At 33.1% G+C, this 24179-nt stretch overlaps 1 protein-coding gene across 7 annotated transcripts in view; it reads left to right on the top strand.

Annotated features, from left to right (window-relative positions):
• The window catches only part of Cip4 (formin-binding protein 1-like Cip4), a 62092-nt gene that overhangs the window by 33875 nt on the left and 4038 nt on the right, over positions 1-24179 (top strand). The window contains exons 3-13 of one of the 7 annotated variants that reach the window (XM_066406828.1): positions 3440-3490; positions 11168-11312; positions 11373-11534; positions 12052-12336; positions 12388-12615; positions 14067-14096; positions 19421-19613; positions 19990-20076; positions 20136-20241; positions 20324-20410; positions 23792-23949. In XM_066406828.1, the coding sequence (XP_066262925.1) occupies positions 3440-3490; positions 11168-11312; positions 11373-11534; positions 12052-12336; positions 12388-12615; positions 14067-14096; positions 19421-19613; positions 19990-20076; positions 20136-20241; positions 20324-20410; positions 23792-23949 (1532 nt within the window). Of the gene's footprint in view, positions 1-3439; positions 3491-11167; positions 11313-11372; positions 11535-12051; positions 12337-12387; positions 12616-14066; positions 14097-19420; positions 19614-19989; positions 20077-20135; positions 20242-20323; positions 20411-23779; positions 23950-24179 lie in introns of all 7 variants that reach the window. The other 6 variants (XM_066406827.1, XM_066406825.1, XM_066406829.1 and 3 more) reach the window with 6 other exon arrangements.

Genomic DNA, 24179 nt, shown 5'->3' with positions numbered 1-24179 from the left:
AAAGCGTTTTTTGTAAATAAATCGAAAATTAAGGATTTTTGAAAAACGTTTTTTTTACCATATTTTATTGGTTTTTAAAGCTCTACACACTAATGTTAAGTCTTAAAAAGTAGCACTTTAAATTTCTGAGATATCGACACTAACTTCAATTTTTTAAATATGGACCTGGATTCTAATTCAACAATGATCTGGACCATTAATTTAATTTCTTATTTCAACAGAGGTACCTAATTTATTTTGTTCTATATTAGAGTTTTAGGATTAGAGCAAAATAAAATTTATAGTTTCTAAAAGACAAATGAAAACCATAAGAAAACGAAACATGTTTTTGGCAAAATTTCGTTTTTCCTAATATTTCCGAAACCGAACAAATTCTGGCAACAGTGCCTTAAGATCTTAACTTGTCATCAAATTTGACAACTTTTGTCTAATTTAACCGAACTTGTAACGTTTACAGTTTAGAAGATAGCACTAGTAACCCATAGCAATTGGACCACCCTGTATATATACAGTAGCGGACAAAAGTGGAGCAACAATATATAAAATTCTTTCTGACGTCTTTTTTTCTCAAACACATTTGAGTTATTGTGTTTAGTATTATTGGTGAAAACCAGCAAATATGTCTCGTGGTAAATCCCTCTCAGTACAATTGAAACAATTAATTGTTTCGAAGTTTGAATCTAGAATGTCCCAAAGTGATATTGCTAGAGAATTAAATTTTAATCGCTTTATAATCTATAGAGTATTGAGTGCCTACAAAATTCGCAAAAGTGTAGTGAGTCCTCCAAAAACAGGTCGTCCTCGGAAGACAACAAGAGTTGAAGACAATAAAATTGTGAACATTTCGAAAGGGGATCCACATAAAATAGCAGTTGATGTTGCACAGGAATGTAGTGACTTTGGTGTTTCTGTAAGATCGATTTGAAGACGCTTACAAGAAAAAAGTTTGAATGCCCGCAGACTCGCTAAAAATCCCTTCATTTCTAAGAAGAACAGGATGGCCCGGCTCCGTTTTGCAAATGACCACTTTCAAAAAATGGAAAACTGTGCTATTTTCTGACGAGAGTAAATTTAATTTGTATTCCTCGGATGGAATTCGATATGTCAAGCGTCCTCCAAATGAAAGGTACAAGCCAAAGCACACTAAAGGCACAATTAAATTTGGTGGGGGTAACGTATTAGTGTGGGGATCATTTTCCGGGTTTGGAATGGGACCATTGATAAAAATAGAGGGCATTATGGACCTGTTTAAATATCTGGAGATATTAACGGATCATATGCTTCCGTTTGCAGAGGAAAACTTGTCATTGTCATGGATTTTTCAACATGACAATGACCCGAAGCATACTGCGAAAATAATAAAAAAATATTTGGAAAAACAACGGGTAAATGTAATGCTGTGGCCTGCTCGAAGTCACGATCTTAATCCAATAGAGAACTTACGGGAGATAGTAGACCGTAAAATAAGGACAGAGAATCTACAAAAATTTAGAAACTCCGCAGAATTATTCACCGCCATTTCAACTGCATGGAATTTCATTTCAGAAGAAACCATCAATAAATTAATAAAGTCTATGAGGAATAGATGCATTGAAGTTATTAAAAACAATGGTAATGCTACTAAGTATTAGTTAAAATTTTCGTAATCATTCAAAATTTCATATGTTGCTCCACTTTTATCCGCTACAGTATGTGTACACGAGACTACGTATTATGACTCAATTTTACGATGCGGGAAAATGAAAACCGAAAAAATCTGCAACTTGATTTAACAAAATCAATTTTCTTTGATCATTTTGCTTCTCGCCAAACACGAATAAATGACACATAGGAGAAACAAAGGCATTGACCGGTTTTAATTTTTAACCGCCTTCGTGCATATTTTTAGTCTGGTTTATTACCCAACGAAGATTTCGAAGTGAATAGAACCGACATGGCAATAAAGGTTAAAACAATACAAAGAGTATCCCATGAAACGCTATAAAAAACGCAACCATCAAGGGAAAGTAAACATTTCTCTCAGATATGCACACACGTACATAGGTAACAACACAATGTTACATAAAATCGGTTGGTTTCGAATTTAGAGTTCTAACCAATTAGCATAATGTAAATTCGAGTGAAACCTACGCGTGCAGGGTCTTGAAACAGCCCAAACTTGGACAAGATGATGCATTAAACGGTAGGTCCGTGTAGTTCCTGACTTGATTACACAACATGGAATCTGATATTGTTTTCTTTTTGATCACTATATCATTTCGCTTTCCGGCCCCGAAAACCCGATAACCGAATACAGCTGAAAATCAGAATTATAAGTAAGATTTCATCATTTATTATACGAACGCACAGGCATGACAAAAATGATTGAAAGAGTGAAACAAATTCAGATAAAATGGAACAAGAATCGTGACAACTTGACCATTCTGAATCCTCTTTGCGTCACAAGACAAAAACTTTTGATAATCTTAGAGTAACTAGATACTTCAAATTTAATTATTTTTAAAATTTTTATTATTCACCCTTAATAACTTACCCTGTATTTGTGGAATTTAATTTTTCTGTGGAATTTTGTGTTATGAAATTTTAGAAAATATACTATTGTGGTTAGATTTCCAATTAGTACGCATTAAATTTTACTTTTATTTAAGAACAAAAAACGTCCAGATCAGTATTTCATAAACCAAAGTTTATGGGATACGGATTAATTAAAATATCTATCTATAATTTTTTTCTTGAAACAATTTTACATCAAGAACTAAAAATAATTTAGTAACTGTGCTAAAGGGGTTCAAAGGATTCGAAAAAACACAACTTATTTCTAATTTAACCGACTTTATAACTGTTGCCGTTTCAAAAATAGCACTAATGTCATATGACATTTGGAACAATATGGAGTGAATAACTCACATACATGTAAGAAGAAATGAAAATCAATATTTAAATTTAAATAGTCCAAACTTTTTGCCAAAGATACAGGCTCCATGTGTTTTTCGTAGTCTGAAAGGTCATATTATGGTCTTCAACGGAAAATGATAATTTAGTTTTTATTTAATGATAATTAGCTGATTAAGGACGATAGAATATTCCCTATAAAACGACTCCAAAAAAATCGACAAATTCTAAAAAATTAAGTCTTTATTTATCGAATCTCTGTCAATCAAATCCAACATTTTCAATTTTTTTGCAGACGTTTTTTGGCTCATCTTACAGAGAATATTCTAATGATTTTAATGAACCTTTTTATAGTTACTCATCGAAAACCATAAGATGACTTTTCAGATCATAGAAGACACATGGAAATTATACCTTTCGCAAAGTTTGGAGCTGTATGGGATACTGATTTTCGATATCTTTAATTTTTTCCTTGTGTGCATTTTTTGTATATTTAATAATTTTAGATTTAATCAACTTAATAGTAATTCAAATATATCAATTTCAGGCGACTAGTGAAAAGCTACCAGCCCAAAAAGAAAGACGAAGAAGATTACCAGTAAGTATTTCTATCTCTGTATCTAAACACCCGTTGAAATCCCGTTAAACTGATATCCCATCTGCCAATTCTCTGTTTAGTGTAAATGTTGTATGATTGTAAACATCTACAAAGATGTTCATCCAATCAATCCATTTACTTGATATTCTTTGATTACCCGGGCGATGGTCTGTTAACCTTATTTTTGTTGCTGCAATAGGTACTGTCTCTTTGCGGTTAGTGCAGCCATAATAGTTACCTATACTTATTATTGAGAAAGCTGAATTAAATACTTTGGAGAAAAACAGTATTGTCCACATTTAGTTGCCTGTATGTCTATAGATCCACTGCCCAAATCAGGATAGATGTTCATAAACTGATTACAGACTCTGATATTCAATGCTATAAATCGACTAGCAGATAATCGATAGAAACTACTTACCCAGAATTTTGTATAAAATGACCTACCTATCGTGCCAAAGGTAGGTGCCTGCTTCGACTGAATATAAATAAGAACAGTACAGTTTAAAAATACCGGAGAAAGTACATTATGCGTCTATTGATGTTGACAATCCTCTAGCACCTGTTGTCACGTAGACCTTCTTCATTTATGATTAAATGTTTAATGGGTTTTGGTTATATAATTTATTTAACAGCCTTTGGATACAAATTAGCAGCTAAATTTTACTTTCTGGACTGTTGACAAAGTTACCATTTATGAAATCTTGCTATTGGGGGTCGATTGACTTTAAAATGGAGCGAAATTGAAAAAAAAAACAATTAAATAGCTGATTTTAAAAAAATTTGGATGCTTGGAAAATTATAAGTTTCAGGATTTCAGGAAAATTTTGGATAAAAAAGCGTGAAAACGCTGTTGTCAGTTTTAGCAATGACGCATGCCACTCTGATTTTGCCTGCGATAAAACTTTACTGCACACGTGCGATGAAGTGCGACTTTCAGCTAGTAACTGCGTGCAGTAAACCTACGTTATCACAGGCTGATAGGAAGCTCAGGAAGGTTTTCTTTTTTTTTTCTTTTTTTTTTGTTGTATGTTTTGTAATTGTTGTAGAAAACAGAGATTTATGTTAATGATAGCGCACAAAACTAAGTTCTAAAAATAGAATTTTAGATATTATTTCTTAAATGATTTTTAACTTTATTTTACCAATTAGCCCAAACTTGGGACTTTCAAATTTTCTTATATCAAGTTTTTTATATCAATTCTACCAGAACTGGACACAACATGAGGTAAAACCGAATTCAAAGTGGGGTAATAAACGTAAAAAATCTTATATTGCGCTTTAAAAAACCGCACTGTAAGTATACTATTATGGAAAGAGTGTTATGATTTACATTGCAAATTTTTGTTTGTTCCTCCATAGCACATTCAAATATTTGTATTTAAGAAATTGCTTTTTGATTTATTATTTTGGGTGAATTACCACCGTGTAGTGCCAAGTCATCAATCCTCACATCAATCAATGTGAGAATTTTGTTATATTGTTATATATTATTTTGTATACAGGGTGTCCCAAAAGTAATGGGACAAAGAGAAACGGCAGATTCCTAACATCAAAATATTAAGATCCAGCGTAATTGTTGTATTCCGAAAGTTCATATTAACAGAGATACAGGGTGTTAAAGTTTATTTTTGATTTTTTTTCATATCTTTAACATCTTTTGACTTATGGTACTAAAATTTGGTATACGGGGGTTTTTGGACTTGGGAAACTGGTTAGGACTGTCGGTTTCATTGTCACTAATAGGGGGCGCCACTTTAAAACGTCTTGGCTAGTTAAAACGGCTCTAATTTTTTTCTACGTAGCTCCAGTAGCCCCATTAATTAAAATTATTATTCTGTTTAAAATTCTAAACAAAAAAGATATACTTATTAGAAATCTTAAAATTTGACCGTTTTCGGATCTTAATATTTTGATGTCAGGAATCTGCCGTTCCTCTTTGTCCTATTACTTATGGGACACCCTATATATTGTGTTACTACATGATTTTTTCGATCAACCCTACATCTGGTATGAACACAAGATGACGCCTCTGGAGAAAATTATGATTTGTGTGGTGAACATTTTTACTACGATTAATCTGTTGTTTAAATAGGAGTACCGTGCAAACACTAACCTGAACTAACTGAGGGTAGTGATATTTACTAAAACGCCGTAACTTGGGGAATATTCACTAGTGAAAGCGTGGTTATTGGTGCTGTAATAATTGTATCTTTTACCGATTTGTACCCTTGGAGATGTTCCTAAATGTTTAATATTATTTCATATTTAGATCACAAAGTGACACAGATTTAAATGGAATAGTATTTTAATAACAACTTAAAATCTCTTCTACTACAATTCCATGGTACAGGATTTCAGAATAATGTACCGTTAAATTTGTACATAAATATATGCCTGCAAACGAATATTAAATACTTCGGTGATATGGACAGTTACATTAAACTGGGTTATTGTAATTCGCTCTTATTTATATCAATATTATATTTTGCATTCGTCGGCAGGAAATGTAAATAATAAACACACTTCCACTTGAAAACAGTTTCGATTAATAATCATATACTATAAATCTGGAAGTTGTAAAAATACGTGTTGTAAAGCTCGGGTTCCATAAATAACTTCCTCTGCCAAAAATACTTTGTTGTGGCTACTTTGTGCCACGACATACATATATCAATTCCCTTCGCAATAATGCTATAAAATGAAAAGAACCTAATTGTAATACAATACTACTTCCAAGCTCAGTCTAAGCCGTATAAGACCAAATATTATAACAGAGTCATGAATCAAACACGTGGTAAGTGGAAATAATAGAAAGTGAAATTTCTCACCAGTTTTGCCACTGCAATTAATTTATTCGTCTACTCTGAATTAATTATTATAAATTTATTTGTTATTGTTAATTTTTGGCGTACCCATGTAAAAGAAGAGAAAGTTTTGTTTCCTTTCTGGTTAGAATCTTCAATCTTAAGGAAGTGTAGGTTGAATGTTTATACATGCCTATTAAAATTCCCCTTTACATCCTGCCAATTGTGGACGTTAATTATTATCAGATATTACCAATACACTTATTAGGAGATATGTAAACTGGGTAATTATCCACAGGAGTTTCTTTTTGAAGGCGAGAAACTGGTGCGGAAGTGGTAAATGAAATTAGGAAGTTAGCCTAAAAAGCTGCAAATAGAAATGCTGTAGATTTAGATATTATACAAGGTGAGTCACGTAGCGCGCTCGTTAAAAAATTTTAGAAAATTTAAAAAAAAACTTCCTCAAATCTGGGTTACCTCTATGGTAGGTCATATTTTAGTTTATAGAGATAGTGTCACTACCACAGAGTTGCGAATTGTATCTGAAACCAATTGCCACATAGAAATGCCGTTTTAGAGATAGTGACGTTCGAAATACGACGCTTTTGTACTTTTGAGAACCGTATCTTATGAACGGTTTGAGTTATACCGAATTCTCACATTCTTATCAGAACTTGTCAAGATAAAGACCAATACAAAATTTGACATCTGTCAAAAATTTTAGCATGTGTCAAACTGAAAGTTTAGACTCCTCTCGAAAAGTTTAGATATAGATGTTAAAACCATTTTTACATAACTTTAACCATTGAAAAATTGCGACTAGAAAGTATATAAAGTGCTATATTTCGAACGTCATTACCTCGGAAGTAGTTTAAAGGCAGAATATGCTATACTACTCGAAAGATGCTTAGAATTTCTGTACTATTCCAAAAATGGCTCAATTTACTGGGTGTTTTATTTGAAATATCGATGTTGCTATTAGCTTCAGAGACAATTGGTAAAACTGCAATAGTGGAACTATTTTTATCAAATAAAATATCTATTATGGCCATATATCAAATTTGAGAAAGTTGTCTTTCTTAATTATTTAACATTTTTTAAAGTGTGGGTTACATGAATCACCCTGTATAGCTTTAATTCGAGATCTGAGAGTCGTCTAACCAGAAAACCTCGATTTTTTTCATCTTCTCTGCAGAACTAATTATGAACCAAACAACTGTCTTTCCTGTGCTGCTTATTTAGCCTCAACACCGAGTTTTTTGTGCTCGCGGCCTTAATCAATTTCCACGACAGATCTAAATCTCTAAACCCATTTATTAATTTCATAACAGCGATGACATAATAATCTGCGCAATCGGTTTCGTTTTCAGTAATAACCGCAGAAAATCACCATTAAGTCGAAGCAAGGTCAGAGGTTTGGGTTTGTGTTTTCTTAAAAGTTTCACTTTGGGATTAGGGACTAATTTATTCATAGTTTTTAAGGTATTGACAAGAGTGAAATTAAATAAAAACTTAAGCTTGCAAACGTATCTATTATCACCAGAGTTATTCTTTGTTGTTATTGGTTTGCTTATCAAGTCTAAAAGATATGCGTTCGTTGCTTGTAGTATGTTCAGAAATGCAAATTTTTTCCTTTCAATTCGAAAAAACCAGCGAATAGCATTACTAATTTGTGGGCATATTTGACGTTGACTTTCAGTTGATTCTTCAGCTTTGTTAACTCCATTTGCCCTGATGAATCCTGATGAGAGGTAAAAGGGGAGCTTGCTTTATGTTCTCAATCTATTTTTTGATTCTCGATTGCCGGTAGTACGTATATACTATTCAAACCTATTAAAATCAGGCAGTGTCATGAAAATCAAAGCTTGTGCTTATATATATCAATGTTTTACCCTGGTATGAATAACAGGCACTGACTGTAGCCAAATTTCACATACGAGTGTGGTTAAAAACCAAATCAACCACAAATTTTACTTGGAATATGCTGAATCTCTAATTTCGCAATGTTCACACGTTGTCAACAATGTTCACAACGCAAGAATTCAGACTAATTGACATTTCCTTGATCTCTACCCTCACTCATATGACAAATTTGGCTTTTGTCACTGTACATTGTTTAAACAGTAATATAAATTTGAAATAACACAGCGTTTTCGACAATCTCGATAAAATGTCACTATGGATGAAAGAATCAAGGAAAGTCACAAAGTTTAATTAACGAAGCAAGAAAAGTTTTAAAGGAATAAAAACAAACCAAAGTTGACCTTGGTTTTTTGTTTGATATTTTTTGTATTTTATTTTTTACAAATCTTGATTTGTTTTATTTTTTACATATGAATTTCAAACCGTGGTAACATTTTTTCAGGGAGAGAAACTAATTATATAATTTATGTCTACAAATGCGTAAGATTCGCCCACAAATGAGAAGATGGTAAAACTGGCGAAATATGTCTTGTTCTATAACGTTAATACAAATTATTATTTAATTCAAGGCTCATGGCCTCCGAGATCTCTAGATGTCGCATGTCTTGAAAAATAAGGTACTTTTAATATTTTTCTTCTTCCGACGTACAGTGACGCATTTCAGATATCTTGGTGATAATATGAAGAAATAAATTGAATTTTTTTAAATGATTGCTTTTCTGTTGCTTTTCTTGTCCTTACCCTTGTAACTTATCAGATTAGATGTTTAGAGAGGAGGGATATGGGACTTTACTTCAAAAATAACATTTTTTATATAATTGGGGTGGCTTTATAACCTTTAGGGTTGTGTTTTCACCCTTATAAATTGTAGCAAAATTAGAACTATAAAAAAGTAGTAAAATTTCGTTTCTCCATGTCATTGCGAATAGAATCGTACCTTTTTTTATCAAATTTTGACATCTTGAAATATAAATTTGTGTTTTATTTATAATTAAAATGTAACATGCCTGATTATTTAGTGGAGTTCGGAATAGCATGAAGAACTGAAATGTATTTACAGTGTGGCCCATTTAAACTTTTTATGAGGAAGTACTACGAAATTTAGCAGTTCCTTCAGCTAAGTCCCTTTAGGATGATTTGGAGATGATTGGAACATGAGACACATTGATTCAAATTATATACTTCTTCATTGTTATAACTTAAACTTTGATATTTCATCAGAAGATTGAATAAATGGTCAGTTATTCAATCTACTGGTGCAACTTGAAAGATTGGAAGTATAACTGGTAAAAAAATACTGGAACATTTAGTCTATCAGTCGTTGGTTTGATTTGAGTTCTTGAATAATTGTTAAAAAATTTCAGGGAAAAATGTTATAATTGCTTTGAAGAGAGACATCAATGGCAAAAATGTTTCACACTTGCTATTCATTTGAATTCAACGTTCAAGGAAATCCACTAATTTGACTTTAAATACCTTCTGATTATTAACGATTATAAAAGTGGTTACTCACGGCACGTTGGTCAGCGAACCTCAATCGAGAAATTAGTCTGAAGAAGGTTTGTATCGATAATCTCACTTAATTTCATTTAGTTGTGGGTGGATATAAATACCAAATCAATCATTCGGAGTTGGTTGTCTAGAAATATCATGGTGACATCTTCATTCAACCCTTTCATCACCCTAAAATCTATAGGTAGATCAACTTTTCACTCAAAGGTAGTACTCCTATTTACAACTAATACGCACTACTTCTTGATCGCTAGTCACTTGATAGAACCTTTACCTTGAAGTTGATTAAAGTAGGTATATACGTTCATTTCTGTAGATAACTACCTACCGATGCTCTTTATTACGTATAATAACTAACTTGAAAGACAGTCGGATTGTAAACTTCGCTTTGATGATCCAAAGTAACTGCACTTTCAAGGTTGTGCATGTGTTCCGATATTATGACTAATTAGGCACTGGGTAATTATTTATGGTAACAACAATCTGCTTAATTGATTTTCTGAGTTTAGCAGCGTAATAACGCCTTAACAAGTATACGAGTATTTATAGTGTAAACCTCTATAGGTATATACATTCTACTGAAGTCCCAGTCAAGAAAGCATAAAGCGTCGATTCCGGCATACCGACGTAATATAAGATTTGTATTCGAAGTCATGGACTATTTATTTTGTGAAGACTAAATTAGGAATATTCGAATTTCTTTGTGAAAGTGCTTGTTGTATATTTCCCAGAACGTTGATAAATTCCTCTAGATCAACTGAAATCCGACTAAAATCAGAGCAGCGGAAAGTCTAATTTTCATTTTGTCACAAATATGGCTGGAAACAGCATTAATCAGTTGTATCTGTATTGAGCTAAGAGTTGCAAAAAAATGTGCTCCATGAAAGGTATAAAATATATGTATATTCAAGCAACCAGTTACGAAATACATAATTTTATGTGACGAATGGAACGAGCGAAGCGAGATGTGACACCAGTTACATAAAATAGCATTTCTGAATGAGTTTTATACGTGTTTTTTTCCTAATTTTGTTGTACGATAAATAAATCTTCAGAAAATGACATACATTTAAGCATATTTCAGCTGCGCCCTGTATATGTGGAACTACAGCAATCATTGTTAATATTAATCCCATGGGTTAACTGTGTGTGTGTGTGTATTTTACCATACTATATACTTGAACTTATAAGGATAACGAAGTTAATGCAAGAAATTATTCCTAGTACTTGTGAAACCCTCTTTACCGCACTTGATTGTTTACCGAACTCCGCTTCGAAGCAATCGGTTAACTGCATTCAACACTGCTGCCGAATTCGAAATTTCTAGGAAATAATACAACTTCGCGAGCTTTCACAGATCTGTCGTGGGAACCCGACTTTAATGTTAATTATTTTTATTCAATCTTAAATTCTAACGTTAACCATTTTTTTGCAGATTTACATCATGCATGGCATTCAAAATCTTAATGAATGAAATAAACGATCTAGCAGGTCAACACGAAGTGGTTGCCGAAGATCTACAAGCGAATGTAATAAAGGAACTGACTGCTTTAGTTAAGGATTTAAGGGAGGAACGGAAAGTTAGTATTTTACTTTTGGTGGTTTGCAGGGCTTATTATCATGTATATCTGCATTTGTAGAAACAACTTCAAGAGGGCAGTAGACTATCGCAAACGCTGCAGAATCAGATAGAATCGTTACAGAGGGCAAAAAAGGCGTACGACAAAGCGTTCAAAGAGGCGGAAAAGGCCATTGAAGGTTTTCAAAAGGCTGATGCAGATTTCAATTTATCTAGAGCTGAGGTGGGTTAATACGTTCTTCTTATATCATTGTTATTTAATTTTTCGTTACTATTATTCACATTTGACATACTTTAAAATAGACACATTTTTAACGGACGCCGTTCGTTAATTCTAAAAGCTAAATATGTTTCTGATAGTATACATGGTTAATTTCATAATACATTATCTAGCATTTTCCTTGGACCTTCCAAATTTTCCATTTTATTCGGCGGACCTCATGCTGCCACTATATACGTTTTTGACATAATTATCATGTTTTCGTACAAACACATCTTGCATCTAGGCATTTAAGTAGATGTGTTTGTATAATCTGATAGCACTTTACTTGCAACGATTGGGGCGATATAATGAAAAATATTGAATAATACGTGGTCGTTTTGTAAACGACGTACTTAGGTTGATTATATATATTGAATCTCGTTCTCGTAGATAATTTACTCATTATTGGCCTGTAGGATTTCTATTTTCTATTTCTATTTCAATCTTCTCAGCAAACCGTTTAAATTTTATTGAACAGGTGGAAAAACATCGAACAAGTATGGCACAAAAAACGCAGGCCTGCGACCAAGCCAAAAACGAGTACGCGGTTCAACTTCAACAAACCAACCAGCTTCAGAAGCAGCACTTCCGATCTGGACTGCCCGAAGTCTTCAGGCAACTACAGGAGTTGGATGAAAAACGAATCAAAAACATAAAGAACTTTATTAGGAGTAGTGTAGATATAGAGCGAAACGTATTTCCTATCATCAACAAATGTCTAGATGGTATCCTAAAGGCCGCGGACATAATTAACGAAAAAGAGGTGCGTTGGGAACTAGCTTTTTAGGAAAATCTTAAATCTAGCTTTTTTTAGGACACTCTGTTAGTAATTGAAAAGTATAAATCAGGTTTTCAACCTCCAGAGGACTTTCCCTTTGAGGATTTGTCAAAGGGCGGGAGTGACTCCGGGAGCTCTAATAATTTGAATAACATACAGTTAGGAGGGAAAATCAAAGATGGAGGCTATACGGTGAAAGGAACCATAACGGGCAAAGTGATCAAGAAGAGAGCCGGCATTTTTAATATTTTTGGAAGCAGAGGGGTAAATACCATTCACTTTAGTTTGAACTAATATGAATTTATGATCGACACACGAGAAATCTGTGGTTTAAAAAAATTTGTGCCCTAGTCATCGGCAGTTCCATTTTGAATTCCTGTATTCATCAGGTCATAGTCCGTTTTCATTGATTTCTTTTGCATGTGGTAATTTATTTTACTGGGCTTTTTGGAAAAAAATCAGCGAATTTGTTCCTGATCAGGTCAGGTCAATATATACCATTATTCAATTTTTATAGGGTCTTATTGATACACAGGATTATTATTTTCCAAGCTTAAGCATGGGAATCTTGGCTACTTGAGCTACAAGTAGAGTTAAATTAGATTAACGTTGTAGAGTTTTGCAGTTATTTTGGACCGTTAAGAGTGATACTGCAAATTTACTGTTCTATATTAGATAAGCATTGACTGAACTTATGACAATTAAAATTAATAAAACAACACGATTAGTGCACATTTGAATAGTGTCCGGGGTTCATGCCTTTCCAAATGCGGTTCTCTCGAGTCAGCTCTACTCAAAACTGCTAATTCGTTTGTTTTAAAGTCAAAAAAGAGGAAAAATATAATCAATTGCGAAACGGGATTTACACTAAACTGACTAAGCTAAATTTTTATTTTTACCTGTTCAATTACGGATTTTTTCTTTCCATTTGCAAACAGTATGTATGGTAAATGTATTTATAAATATAATAGTATCGTTTACCCGGGATTCCCATTTTTATCTTGGACACATCCAATAAATATGTTGAAAATGTTAGAATTAAGCTCTCTAATTGACGGTCAAAGTATTTTTTAGCATTTCATATAGTAATTAATTCCTTTCTCTTTATTAATGAAAAAACCATGCCATCTTACAACATTGACATTGATCGATATTTCTGATAAATAATATTAACTTTTTATTTCCGATTCTATCTTCCCTGGTGCCCATGTATGTGATGACAATTTATTTTAATATAGTAAGTAAAACGTTGCATATATTTTGAAATAGTGCACGCAGGCAAAAGGGCAAACATTAGATATCCGTCAATCCAGGGTTCATCAAACCTTGTTATTTTCAAGCAATAAACTTAAGTTCAGAATAGTTTAATATTAAAGGAATATCTTCTTTGTGCTGGAAATATCTTTTGTTAGCCATGTCAATTTTGCCAGATTAAAATTAACATTTAGGCTTTGTGTCTGTGAATTAATGTTTGTGAATGCGACTACAATACACTCAGCATTTTTTCACGTTGCAATGTTGCTAGCATTGCATAATAATTACTAGAAAACTGAACAGCACAATTTCTCTTGCATTGTCTTTCATTTGATTATGATTATATTTATATTTTATTACGATTTAATCGCCTTTGTTTATTGGACCTTTAGTCCGAACTTCTTCAGATTATTTTTACTACAATTTTCGCTAACGCTTTGTATTATTTTTCATGCGTTCAGAAGCTTACAGAGGTCTGTATGGCGATAAAGGTACGTGCTTTTGAAACCGCTTAATTTTTGTGTCCGTATTTGTTTAGAAGAGTAGTTGAGTCAAATGTTGTTCATAGTTCATCGATGTTTTAAATGTTTAATAAGCCGCCTTTGATGTTATAATTGATTCGGTTAAATTCAGTGGTAGTTAAATTTGCCTATACAGGAAGCAAATATTTTTGTTTACTCTATTTAAGGATTTTTAAAGTGCTACAAAAGTCGGTTGTTATTAACGTCACTTGTGTAAACTACCAGCTTACTTGTTGCGTTTTCGTGTGTCGATAACTATTCAGCATATTTAAAACGATCATCAGAATATGATTTTCGAAACGTATTCTTTCAAGTATGCTATTCAAAGGAAATTATTTTGTAAAATTATTGAATTCACTTGTGACATTTGGTTCCCACAGTAATTAATTTTTTTAAAAATATTATGTGACAAAATTATTGCAAAATTTTTCAAATGTGTAACTCATCTTTGAGAAAAAACGATGAAGAAATATTTGTATAACGAAGTAATTTGAATTATGAAGCCGGAAGAGGAACAAAGACAATTGGATTATACCAAAGATGACTTATTATGAACTTGGCTAGTGATTTTGTTATCGTTCATTCCTTTATTCTCCTTATTAGCCGATTTATCACAAGCTTGTTATTTTCTTTGTGCATTTTAGATAACAATTTAATCAGTAAATTCATTTTTATCAAGGTTCCTTCAAGCATCTTTTAAAACTTTTTTATTGATAATTAATATGTTATTTTTGTTAATTACAAAAAAATTTGAAATAGATACTTTGTAACGTAAAGTTACAAATTTTTTAATATTGTCCTGTTGTCTCCATCTACAGGATGTCCCATAATAAACGGTACACAATTACATTAGATTCCTTTTGTGAAAATAATAAGGTATCACCTAGTAAGCAATAACTGATGCAGAGTATTAAAGTTTAAAATTATTTTTCGACTTTTCAAGAACAGTTTTGTGCAAAAATCTGTCCAGAGATTATACAGTATGCCCCCTTGAGATGAATATAGTGTTATATTGTTTTTATTTTTAGAGGTAAAGAAATAATTTTTGGTACAGTTATAGAACTCTATAAACTGCATATTTTACAGTATTTAGCATAGGAAAAATGTTGGGGCCTCGCCTATTGCGATTGATGACGACTTTTTTAATATTTCGCTTTGCGTTAGAAATATCAAAAAAAGTTACATTTCTTGTCATTGAGAGGTAAAAAAATTAAGCAGGCGATTTGCATTTAACGTAGTGTTAAACAAAAAAGGTCCAATTATTTAATCGCCTAAAATGCTGCACCAAACATTAATTCTTTTTTTAAATATTGGTCTTTGTAATTAATAATCCAGTGAGGATTTTCTACAGCTCAATATTTGCAATTTTGTGAAGACACCATCCCATAGTGAATATAGCTTCGTCGGTAAACATAATTTTTGTTAAAAATTGGGGATCGTTTAAAAAGTTTCCTGGGTCCCAATAACAATAATCCAACCTGTTATTTTTGTCACTTTCCACCAAAATGTGTAAGTATTTGGGTTTAAATGACTTTATTTCATGAAGAAGGAAACATCTTTTTACTCGGTTTTTTGAAAAATTTAATTTTTACGACAAGTTTTTTAACTCTTAGCTAGTAACATCTTTATTTTATACTTAGAAGTAACATCCATCTCTCAGTCGTCAGACGTATGTAGAATTTGTTTTAATTTGCCGCACTGTTTTTCATGAAATAAACATTCAACTATTGGGAGTGCAAATTAATTAGGTCCATATTCAAAAGATATCTTCAGGCGCATGACTGGTTCAAGTGCCCGCCGATTTTAATGTTTTCAGAGAGATTAGGAATCTGGCAATAATAACAATTGATATCACTTTGAGTTTCATACAATAACCTTATTTTGTACTGTATTTAAAATGTCGAATTTTGTGTTAACTGAGCAGCATTTGCGGGAAGTTTTCCTTTTCTATTTTAATTGGAAAAAAGTGCATCTGAAGCCCATCGAATGCTTATGAAAGTTTATGATGACTCTGCTCCAACTGATAAATCATGTAGGGAATAGTTTCGACGTTTCAAGGATGGTGATTTTAGCATTGAAGACAAGCCTCGCTCTGGACAGCCGAAAAAATTTGAAGACGAAGAATTAGAGGCATTACTCAATGAAGATCGGGGTCAAACGCAAGAGGAGCTTGCAGAATCATTTAAAGTGACTCACCAAGCCATCTCGGTACGTTTGAAAGCAAATGATTCAAACGCAAGGAAGTTATGCATTGAAACCAAGAGACATTGAAAGGCGATTTTTCGCATGCGAGCAGCTGATTCAAAGATAACGAAGAAAGGATTTTTTACATCGGATTGTGACTGGAAATGGGAAGTGAATCTTCTACGACAACCTCAAGAAGAAAAAATATTACGCTAAGCCCGGTCAATCATTGCCATCAACCTCAACATCAACACCAAAGCCGAATATCCATGGTTCGAAGTTTATGCTCTATATCTGGTGGGACCAAAAGGGCGTTGTCGACTATGAGCTGCTTAAACCTGGCGATTCCATTACGGGAGATTGGTATTCGTCGCAAATGTGTTCGTTTAAGCTGTGCACTACAAGAGAAACGGTCGGAATAGAATCAAAGACACGAGAAGGTCATTCTTCAGCACGACAACTCTCGACCACATGTCGCAAAAGTCGTAAAAAAATATTTGGAAACGTTCAAATGGGATATTTTACCACACCCGCCGTATTCTCCGGATATTGCTCCTAGTGACCACTGGTTGTTCCGACGGATGCAGCATGATTTGACAGGTCACCGGGTCATTTCTTTCCTAAAAATCGAAAATTGGCTCCAAACTTGGATCACCTCAAAAGATGAGTCATTTTTTCGAGTTGAAATTCGAAAATTGCCTGAGAGATGGGAAAAAGTAGTAGCCGATGTTCAATAATTTGATCTGCTCATTCATTTTGTTTTAAAATAAATGTATTTTTTAACACAAAAAATGGACCGAATTAATTTGCACTCCCAATACTTTGTTTAAACATAACTTTTTATTTTATTTTTTACGTGTTTAATAAAATTAAAAACTACTCTAAATTTTAAAATTTTAAAATAATAAATGAAGAAAAATTGGAAAAATTAACAGTAGGTTGGCGCGTTACGAGTAACATCCGCCTCTCAGACGTGTAGTCGCAACGGTGATTATAAACGTATTAGTAACAAACTAGAACAGGCTTAATTGGAAATATTCGTGTGGATTCGGTGATGCAATAAAATTATCCGTCCTCCTGACAGTCGAATATTACTATCTAAGGGTTAAACTGGCCCTGGAATTTTCTTGGTTTGCAGCCAAAATAATTGCGTCTTGAAGATTTTGCTGATGTCTACGAACTGGGCTTTACGAAATTTTTTTTACTACACAATCGGTAGTATTGAACAACCTGTTTATCTTAGCTACTGTTGCATATTGAACAGCAAGCCATAAGAAGACAGCATCTATCAAATTCATGAGCAACTTCTCTACTACTTCGAACATTGTTTTCAAATAATTTTATTATTTCAATTTTTTCTCATAATGTAAGATGTTCGACGGGGATTTCTAATTTTACTTGCTAAACTTGGAAATATATAAACAATTATTATGTCAAAATAACAGTATATCTGTTTATTAAGCTGCCAATACCATTCGTTTAAAATTCGTTAAATTCGTTTTCGTTATCATAGTTTTTCTATTGATGGCCTACTAGTAAGAATAATGATAAATTTGAGCATTGAAGCATGGACTTTATACAAGATAATTAAAAAATTTTAAATGCTAATTTTTCAATGAAAATCGTTACGTAAGCTTAAAATAATATTCTAAACAACTTTTTCTAATAACTTTTTTCGATATCTCTAACGCGAAGCTAAACATTAGAAAAATCGCCTTGTTTATCAGTTGCAGTAGGCGATGTCCTGAAATTTTTCCTATGCTAAATACCGTAGAATATGCAGTTTATGGAGCTCTATAAGTGTATCAAAAATTATTTATTTACCTCTAGAAATAAAAAAAATATAAGATTGTGTTCCTCTTAAGTAGGACTCATTGTATGAAAAATTTTTGAAATAGTTTTACCGCCCTATATTTGAATTATTTTCAACTTTTCAATATAGTTAAATTAAGATAAATCTTAATATTTTTATATAAGAATTCTGTGGTTCAGCTATATATCATAATTATGAGGCACCCTGTATAACTTATGATGTTTTTGTATTTGTGTTGTCAGAGGGTTCATAAAGGGGTAATTTCTTTATACTGAACTGGTTATAAAAGGTCACTTTGGGCCAATAAAGTCAGTCGGTTATTAGCCGTTGTCCTGCTAACATCTCTCGTACCTCGCCATCCTAACGATCTCGAATAAGTTATTTATTTTTAAGGATTTAAGTGCCACATTATTATTAACTTTGCCTTCAAGCTAATTTTAATGCAAAAATTTTATCTCTTTGGCCCGTTATTAAATATAAAATTATTTTATTAAATTGGTTCTACGACGTTCCGTCTTTAAAGGAATTAAAAATGTGTAACTTCCTTGACATATAAGTAAACTGAACAAAGATCATACTTTTGATATAATTTAATCGACTTACTATTTTATAGTTTTCAAAATCCCCAAGCTCAATGTTATATGCTGACAAAGTAGATAATACTCGAACCACTGTATAGAAAAGCTTAGCTTTCTTCACACTACGTGTTAATTTACATCCATCCCATTTGTGTAACGTGAATAATACCTGTTCATCATATGGGCACGAATAATCCCGTTGACGGGCAAAAAGGACGAAATTTCAAAGAAACTTATAATAATGTTTTCCATGTAAATTTTCCATAAAAGTTCCATGGTAAATTTGAAGCTAAACTATTGTATTGTCTTGTCTACTTGATTAAGAGTCATTAGAAACTGATAAGAGTACATTATTATTGCGTTTTATACAGTACAATATTATTATAAAAATTCTAGACGATGTACATATAAGGCAATATCTGAACAGGAGCTTCTTCAGGCAGATGACTGAAGGTTACAACCTCTTAAAGCTAACAAATAGCCACATACTTCGAAAACTTCTATAATACCCAAATTCGAACGTTTCGATTCTTCATTTCACTAGTGTGTATAGATCAATGGATTTATGAGCTGTAATACTTCCAGATTTATGCAACTTCATCGCCTGATCCAACTAACTATTTTGAAAGTGAACTCTTGCGTCCTTTTTCGCCCATGTAATAATCTTGCACATTGTCAGGAATGTTTAGAAATTGTAATTAATTGATTTGCCCTTTTAGAATGCTGCAATTGCTGACGCAAAGGATGATCTGAGCGATTTACCTCCGAATCAAAGACGGAAAAAGCTGCAACAGAAAATGGACGAAATCAAATTGAAAATATCGCAAGAGTCGGCTGCCAGAGAAGGGCTTATGAAAATGAAGGGAGTGTATGAGGGCAATCCTGCCCTTGGAGATCCTAGGACTATTGAAAGTAAGTTTGTCGCCTGGTTGCTTTTTCCTTTAGGACAAAAAGAAGAATGGGCAGCTTAATCTGCACCATTATTACCATGGAGATCTACCTAACGGTTTGAATTTGTTTTATGTTGAATGTGGACGTCACTTGATTTACTGCGATGTTGACTGTACAGGTTGTTCCATTTAAAATCAGCAAGTTACCAATCACTCCTGGTATAAGGGGGAATACCGTTATATTGAAAAAAATTTATTCATAGGGGCACCATCGAGTCTCGTATAGTGCCCAATTTTCATATTTTTCTTAATTGTAGTTTTTCCATAATCATTGTTTTCAGTGCGACACCCTGTAAAATTAAAGTTTCTTGTTTTAATAGATAATGTATAATTTTCAGGCCAACTGAACGAATGTAGCCATAGGTTAGAAAAACTCCAACAAGACCTCGTGCGATATCAAGGCTATTTGGATGAAGTAATCAGAGGTATCAATTCGATAATATAGTTTGATATTTAAACTTCACTGTTAAATTTTCCGATTAAGGGAATCAAAACAACTCCGCAACAGGTAGTCCGAGACTAACAAACGGAGCATCTCGAAGCCATAGGAACAGTGGAGGGAGTGCTGCAGATGACGATAGTCTCAGTAGGTAAGTTATCTTTAAGCAGGTTGAATTTCTCCTTATTTTAATCTCAGTATGTTGGCACTCTTCTAAAATTTCAATTTGGAAGCAGGTCCGCCAGTGATAGTAGCGTAGCAAATCCCACGTTAAATCACAACAAGAGAAGCGCACCAGGAACGCCGCAATTGCATCACGGGTAGGTTTTCCGTGGTGTTGCTTTCGGGTGATTGCGGTGCTTACTCCCAAATTCATATTAGAGAGATATGGGAAATTTTATTGGCACTAATCTTAGTAAATAACTACAAGCAGTGTCTCGATAACGATATTATTTTATTTAGGTGAATTAAAGATATATTATGGGCTTACTTTTTGTTGCTGCTGAATTAACTAATCTTTGCCAATGAAATGCCATGTCATAAAACAATACTTGATAGTCTCAAAGTGAAATTATAAAATTGAAGCGTTGAATCAATTTATCAGAAATTTCATGTAAATGAAGAGTTTCTATTCCATAATATTCGCATAGGTTCAGGTTAGTTCAGAGTATTGTTTTTTGATTGTTATTTGAAGAATTTTTTATATTTTACAAATCCAATAGGTTTGTTTGGTTTACCCGAATTTAGCTCAAGATCATGAGTTACTCAGTTTCAATTCCAAAAATGAATACAAGCTTTCGCAGAATATTTACAAAACGCCAAGAACACTTATCATTGACAGTAGATTAGCTATTAAATGTAAAATTAATTATTACTTAAAGTTATCGGCTTATTGATAGAATTTCACTAGTGCATATAGACAGCTGTGATTACCTTCCAAGAGAGCAGTATAAATTTGATGTAAAATAACTATGTGGGAAATATCAAATGTGCCATATGTGGCGTTTATTACAAAGATATAAGTTAAAATTTGGCACTTTAATTATCTAGCCCGGCTATAGCAAAGAAATTCCTAGTGTTGTATCAATCAGTTAGGCTGAGTAGAGGTGGGACATTTACTCAAGTGCCACTGGAAAAATGCAAGTATCCGAAACAGGCAAATTGCGGAAAAAGAGAGAAGTATAACAAAAACTAAAATATAATTACCTCTCTTTCTTGGGGATGCTTTACACAATAATCTTTTCTGTTTAGAGTGAAGAAACGTGTCGATGTTTTGAGATATGAAGACGGCTATCAAACGAACTAAAGTTTGACTTCATTTAATAGTTCTAAAGGCCCTAAATCGGCCTAATTAATGAATTTATTCTAAAGTTTTCACATGCCACAAAAGGATGTAGAACTTAAAAAGTATATAAATATGTACCGGGTGTCCCATTTTAATGGAAACAGCTTGATATCTCCTGAATTATTCGATTTTTTTAAAAATGTTTCAAACAAAAGCTGTAGAATACCGAGGGACAAGAAAGGTGGTAATGCTCATTTTTTTTGCAGCGAATTGCCGTCAAGAGTATTCATAGGTCAACTTTGACATCTCACATGGTAACCTATATTTTTTTATTACAGATTCATTTCTAGTGTGATTCTGGATACTTTTTGTAGGAAACATTTTTTTAAATAACGTCAGGTTTCTTTGTTATAAAATGAGAGATACCGACTTGACCCAGTCAATTTTTTTTCTGTAAGGTTATCTGAAAAATGTAGTTTATCGCCAGCAAACTACAACATGCCAAGATATCCGACAAAAAGTTATTAATGCATGTGCAAATATCCTGCAACAAATATTACTGCAAACAACACAACATTTTCACCGAAGAATACAACTCTGTCTTCAGGATGATGATAATTCATTTGAACACTTCATAGATTAACTAATATTACATTGCATTCAATAAAGTATTACAACATTAAAACACATTTCTCACTTTATAACAAAGAAACTAGACGTTATTTAAAAAAATGTTTGATACAAAAAGTATCCAGAATCATACTAGGAATAAATCTGTAATAAAAAGAAAATATAGGTTGCCATTTGAAATGTTAAAGTTGACCTTCAAATAACTTTGACGGCAATTGACGCTGCCAAAAAATAAGTAATGCCACCTTTCTTGCCCTCCGGTATTCTACAACTTTTGAGACTCTTTTTTAAGTCGAATAATTCAGGAAATATCAAGCTGTTTCCATTAAAATGGGACATTTCGTATGTATATAATACTATCGTTCCGCGCTAAACTAATAGAAATTACAGCTTCTTACTGTAAAACTGCATCTACTTGACATCTTCCGATCACTAGAAATACCAGATAAATCTCAATAACGAAATTATTGCAAAGTAGTAAGCTGTCCGTAAGTTTAAGATGTGATGCACGATTAATCGATAATATGGTCAGCAAAAGTATCACTAATTTGCTGTCAGTAATTTACTTTGCTGTATTTTAATGTTACTATATCAACAGTACTCTTTGTTGACCGTATTAATTTTATGGAACAGAAATTCTAAATTCTCTGAAAACTATACATCACGGAACCATATATTTTTAAAATCAGATTCAAAGCCTTATCTACAGAAACAATTATATACTAGGTATCCTATAAAATTGGTTTAAAAGAAGTTTTACTTTTAATACACATTGTTGTAGATATCCAAATAAAACAGTCGAAGGAGACTTTCTCTCATAAAAATCCTGGATATACTATAATAACTCTACTAGAGTTTAATAGTAGTGCAAAACTTAAAGGTTAAGTCCCAATGAAAAAAAATTGCATTAATTAAATAGAAATTGGGACGCACCAGTATACACACTTTTGAAGAGTTTTAATTCTATCTCTGGGGTTTAAACTCAAAAAGTCTTCTAAGACAATTGCCGACATGATGTGAAATTCAAATTGAGCTTGGTGAAATTATGCCCTAAATTGCGGTAACATTAATACCACCAAGGCCAAAGGCGGTAAGAATCTCATCGAGCTATACTTAAACTGTCAAACTAACACAAGCACTTCCATATCTCTCTATTGCTTACGAACGTCATGTGCAAAACTTATTAAACACTTAAAGCACAATCGTCATTAACGCAAACGTGCCCGACTACCGTAAATGCCGGAGGATTCTTATTATGTTCGACTGAAACCGTTGTGTAAAATAGAGTTAAAGCCAGGCTACACGGCTCAGGGAACTTCTATTTGACATCTCATTTTTTCTTCGAGCTGATGTTCCTATTCGCGACTTTTCGTACTTTCTCATGGACGATATATTGTGTGGATTTCAGTTTCAGATCTAGAATTTGAGTCACATCTAAAGAATAGAAACTTCTGGTACTTACAATTGTTTAAAAAATAATTCGGGATGTTCTAAAGTTATAATCGGTGATTAAGGATCGCTACGTCTGTCGTAAGCTCAAAATTCGGTTTACGTCATTTTGACAAATGCGAACATATGCGTGGTCTTGCTTTAAGTGTCTATTGTCCTTGATTTTGCAGGTTTGAACTGCATGCCTTTGCATGGGACGTTCTTCACGTTTAATGCTGTCATAATATTACCTACACACATAAATTAAAGTATTGTGTATATTATTGTATTCCTCATTGGCTGTTGCTTTCGTCGCTCGCATTTAATCCGACCGTATTTGACGTAGTTGTTCAAACAGTCCCGAAAGCGGCCTGGGGACGTCTCACACGTCCCTCCACCACGCAGACTCGGACCAGGATCAGTATGATGGGAATCACGGCGACCCTGAGAGCGAGTATTACGAGGCGGATATGTTGCCTGCTATAGGGATTTGTAGAGCGCTCTACCCCTTTGAAGGTGAGTTCTTTAGTGAGGGTGTCATAAATTTGATTTGTACAATTCGCATATTTGTCGGTGGATCACAAAGTCACAGAAGTTAGAAAAGTTGTAGAAAGTTTTACGCCCATTTCAACTATTTGAAAACTTGAACTAACGCAGTTCGTTTTTAAAATATTTGGACAGGCCTTATTGGTACTTTTTCCTAAAATAATTTATGGATTTCAAGTAGGGCCGGTTCTGCTGAATGG

Source organism: Euwallacea similis, chromosome 3 (genome assembly GCF_039881205.1).
Source record: "Euwallacea similis isolate ESF13 chromosome 3, ESF131.1, whole genome shotgun sequence".
Lineage (NCBI taxonomy): Eukaryota > Metazoa > Arthropoda > Insecta > Coleoptera > Curculionidae > Euwallacea > Euwallacea similis.
Note: the sequence above shows the minus strand (reverse complement) of the source record. Positions and strands in the feature narration are given on the sequence as shown.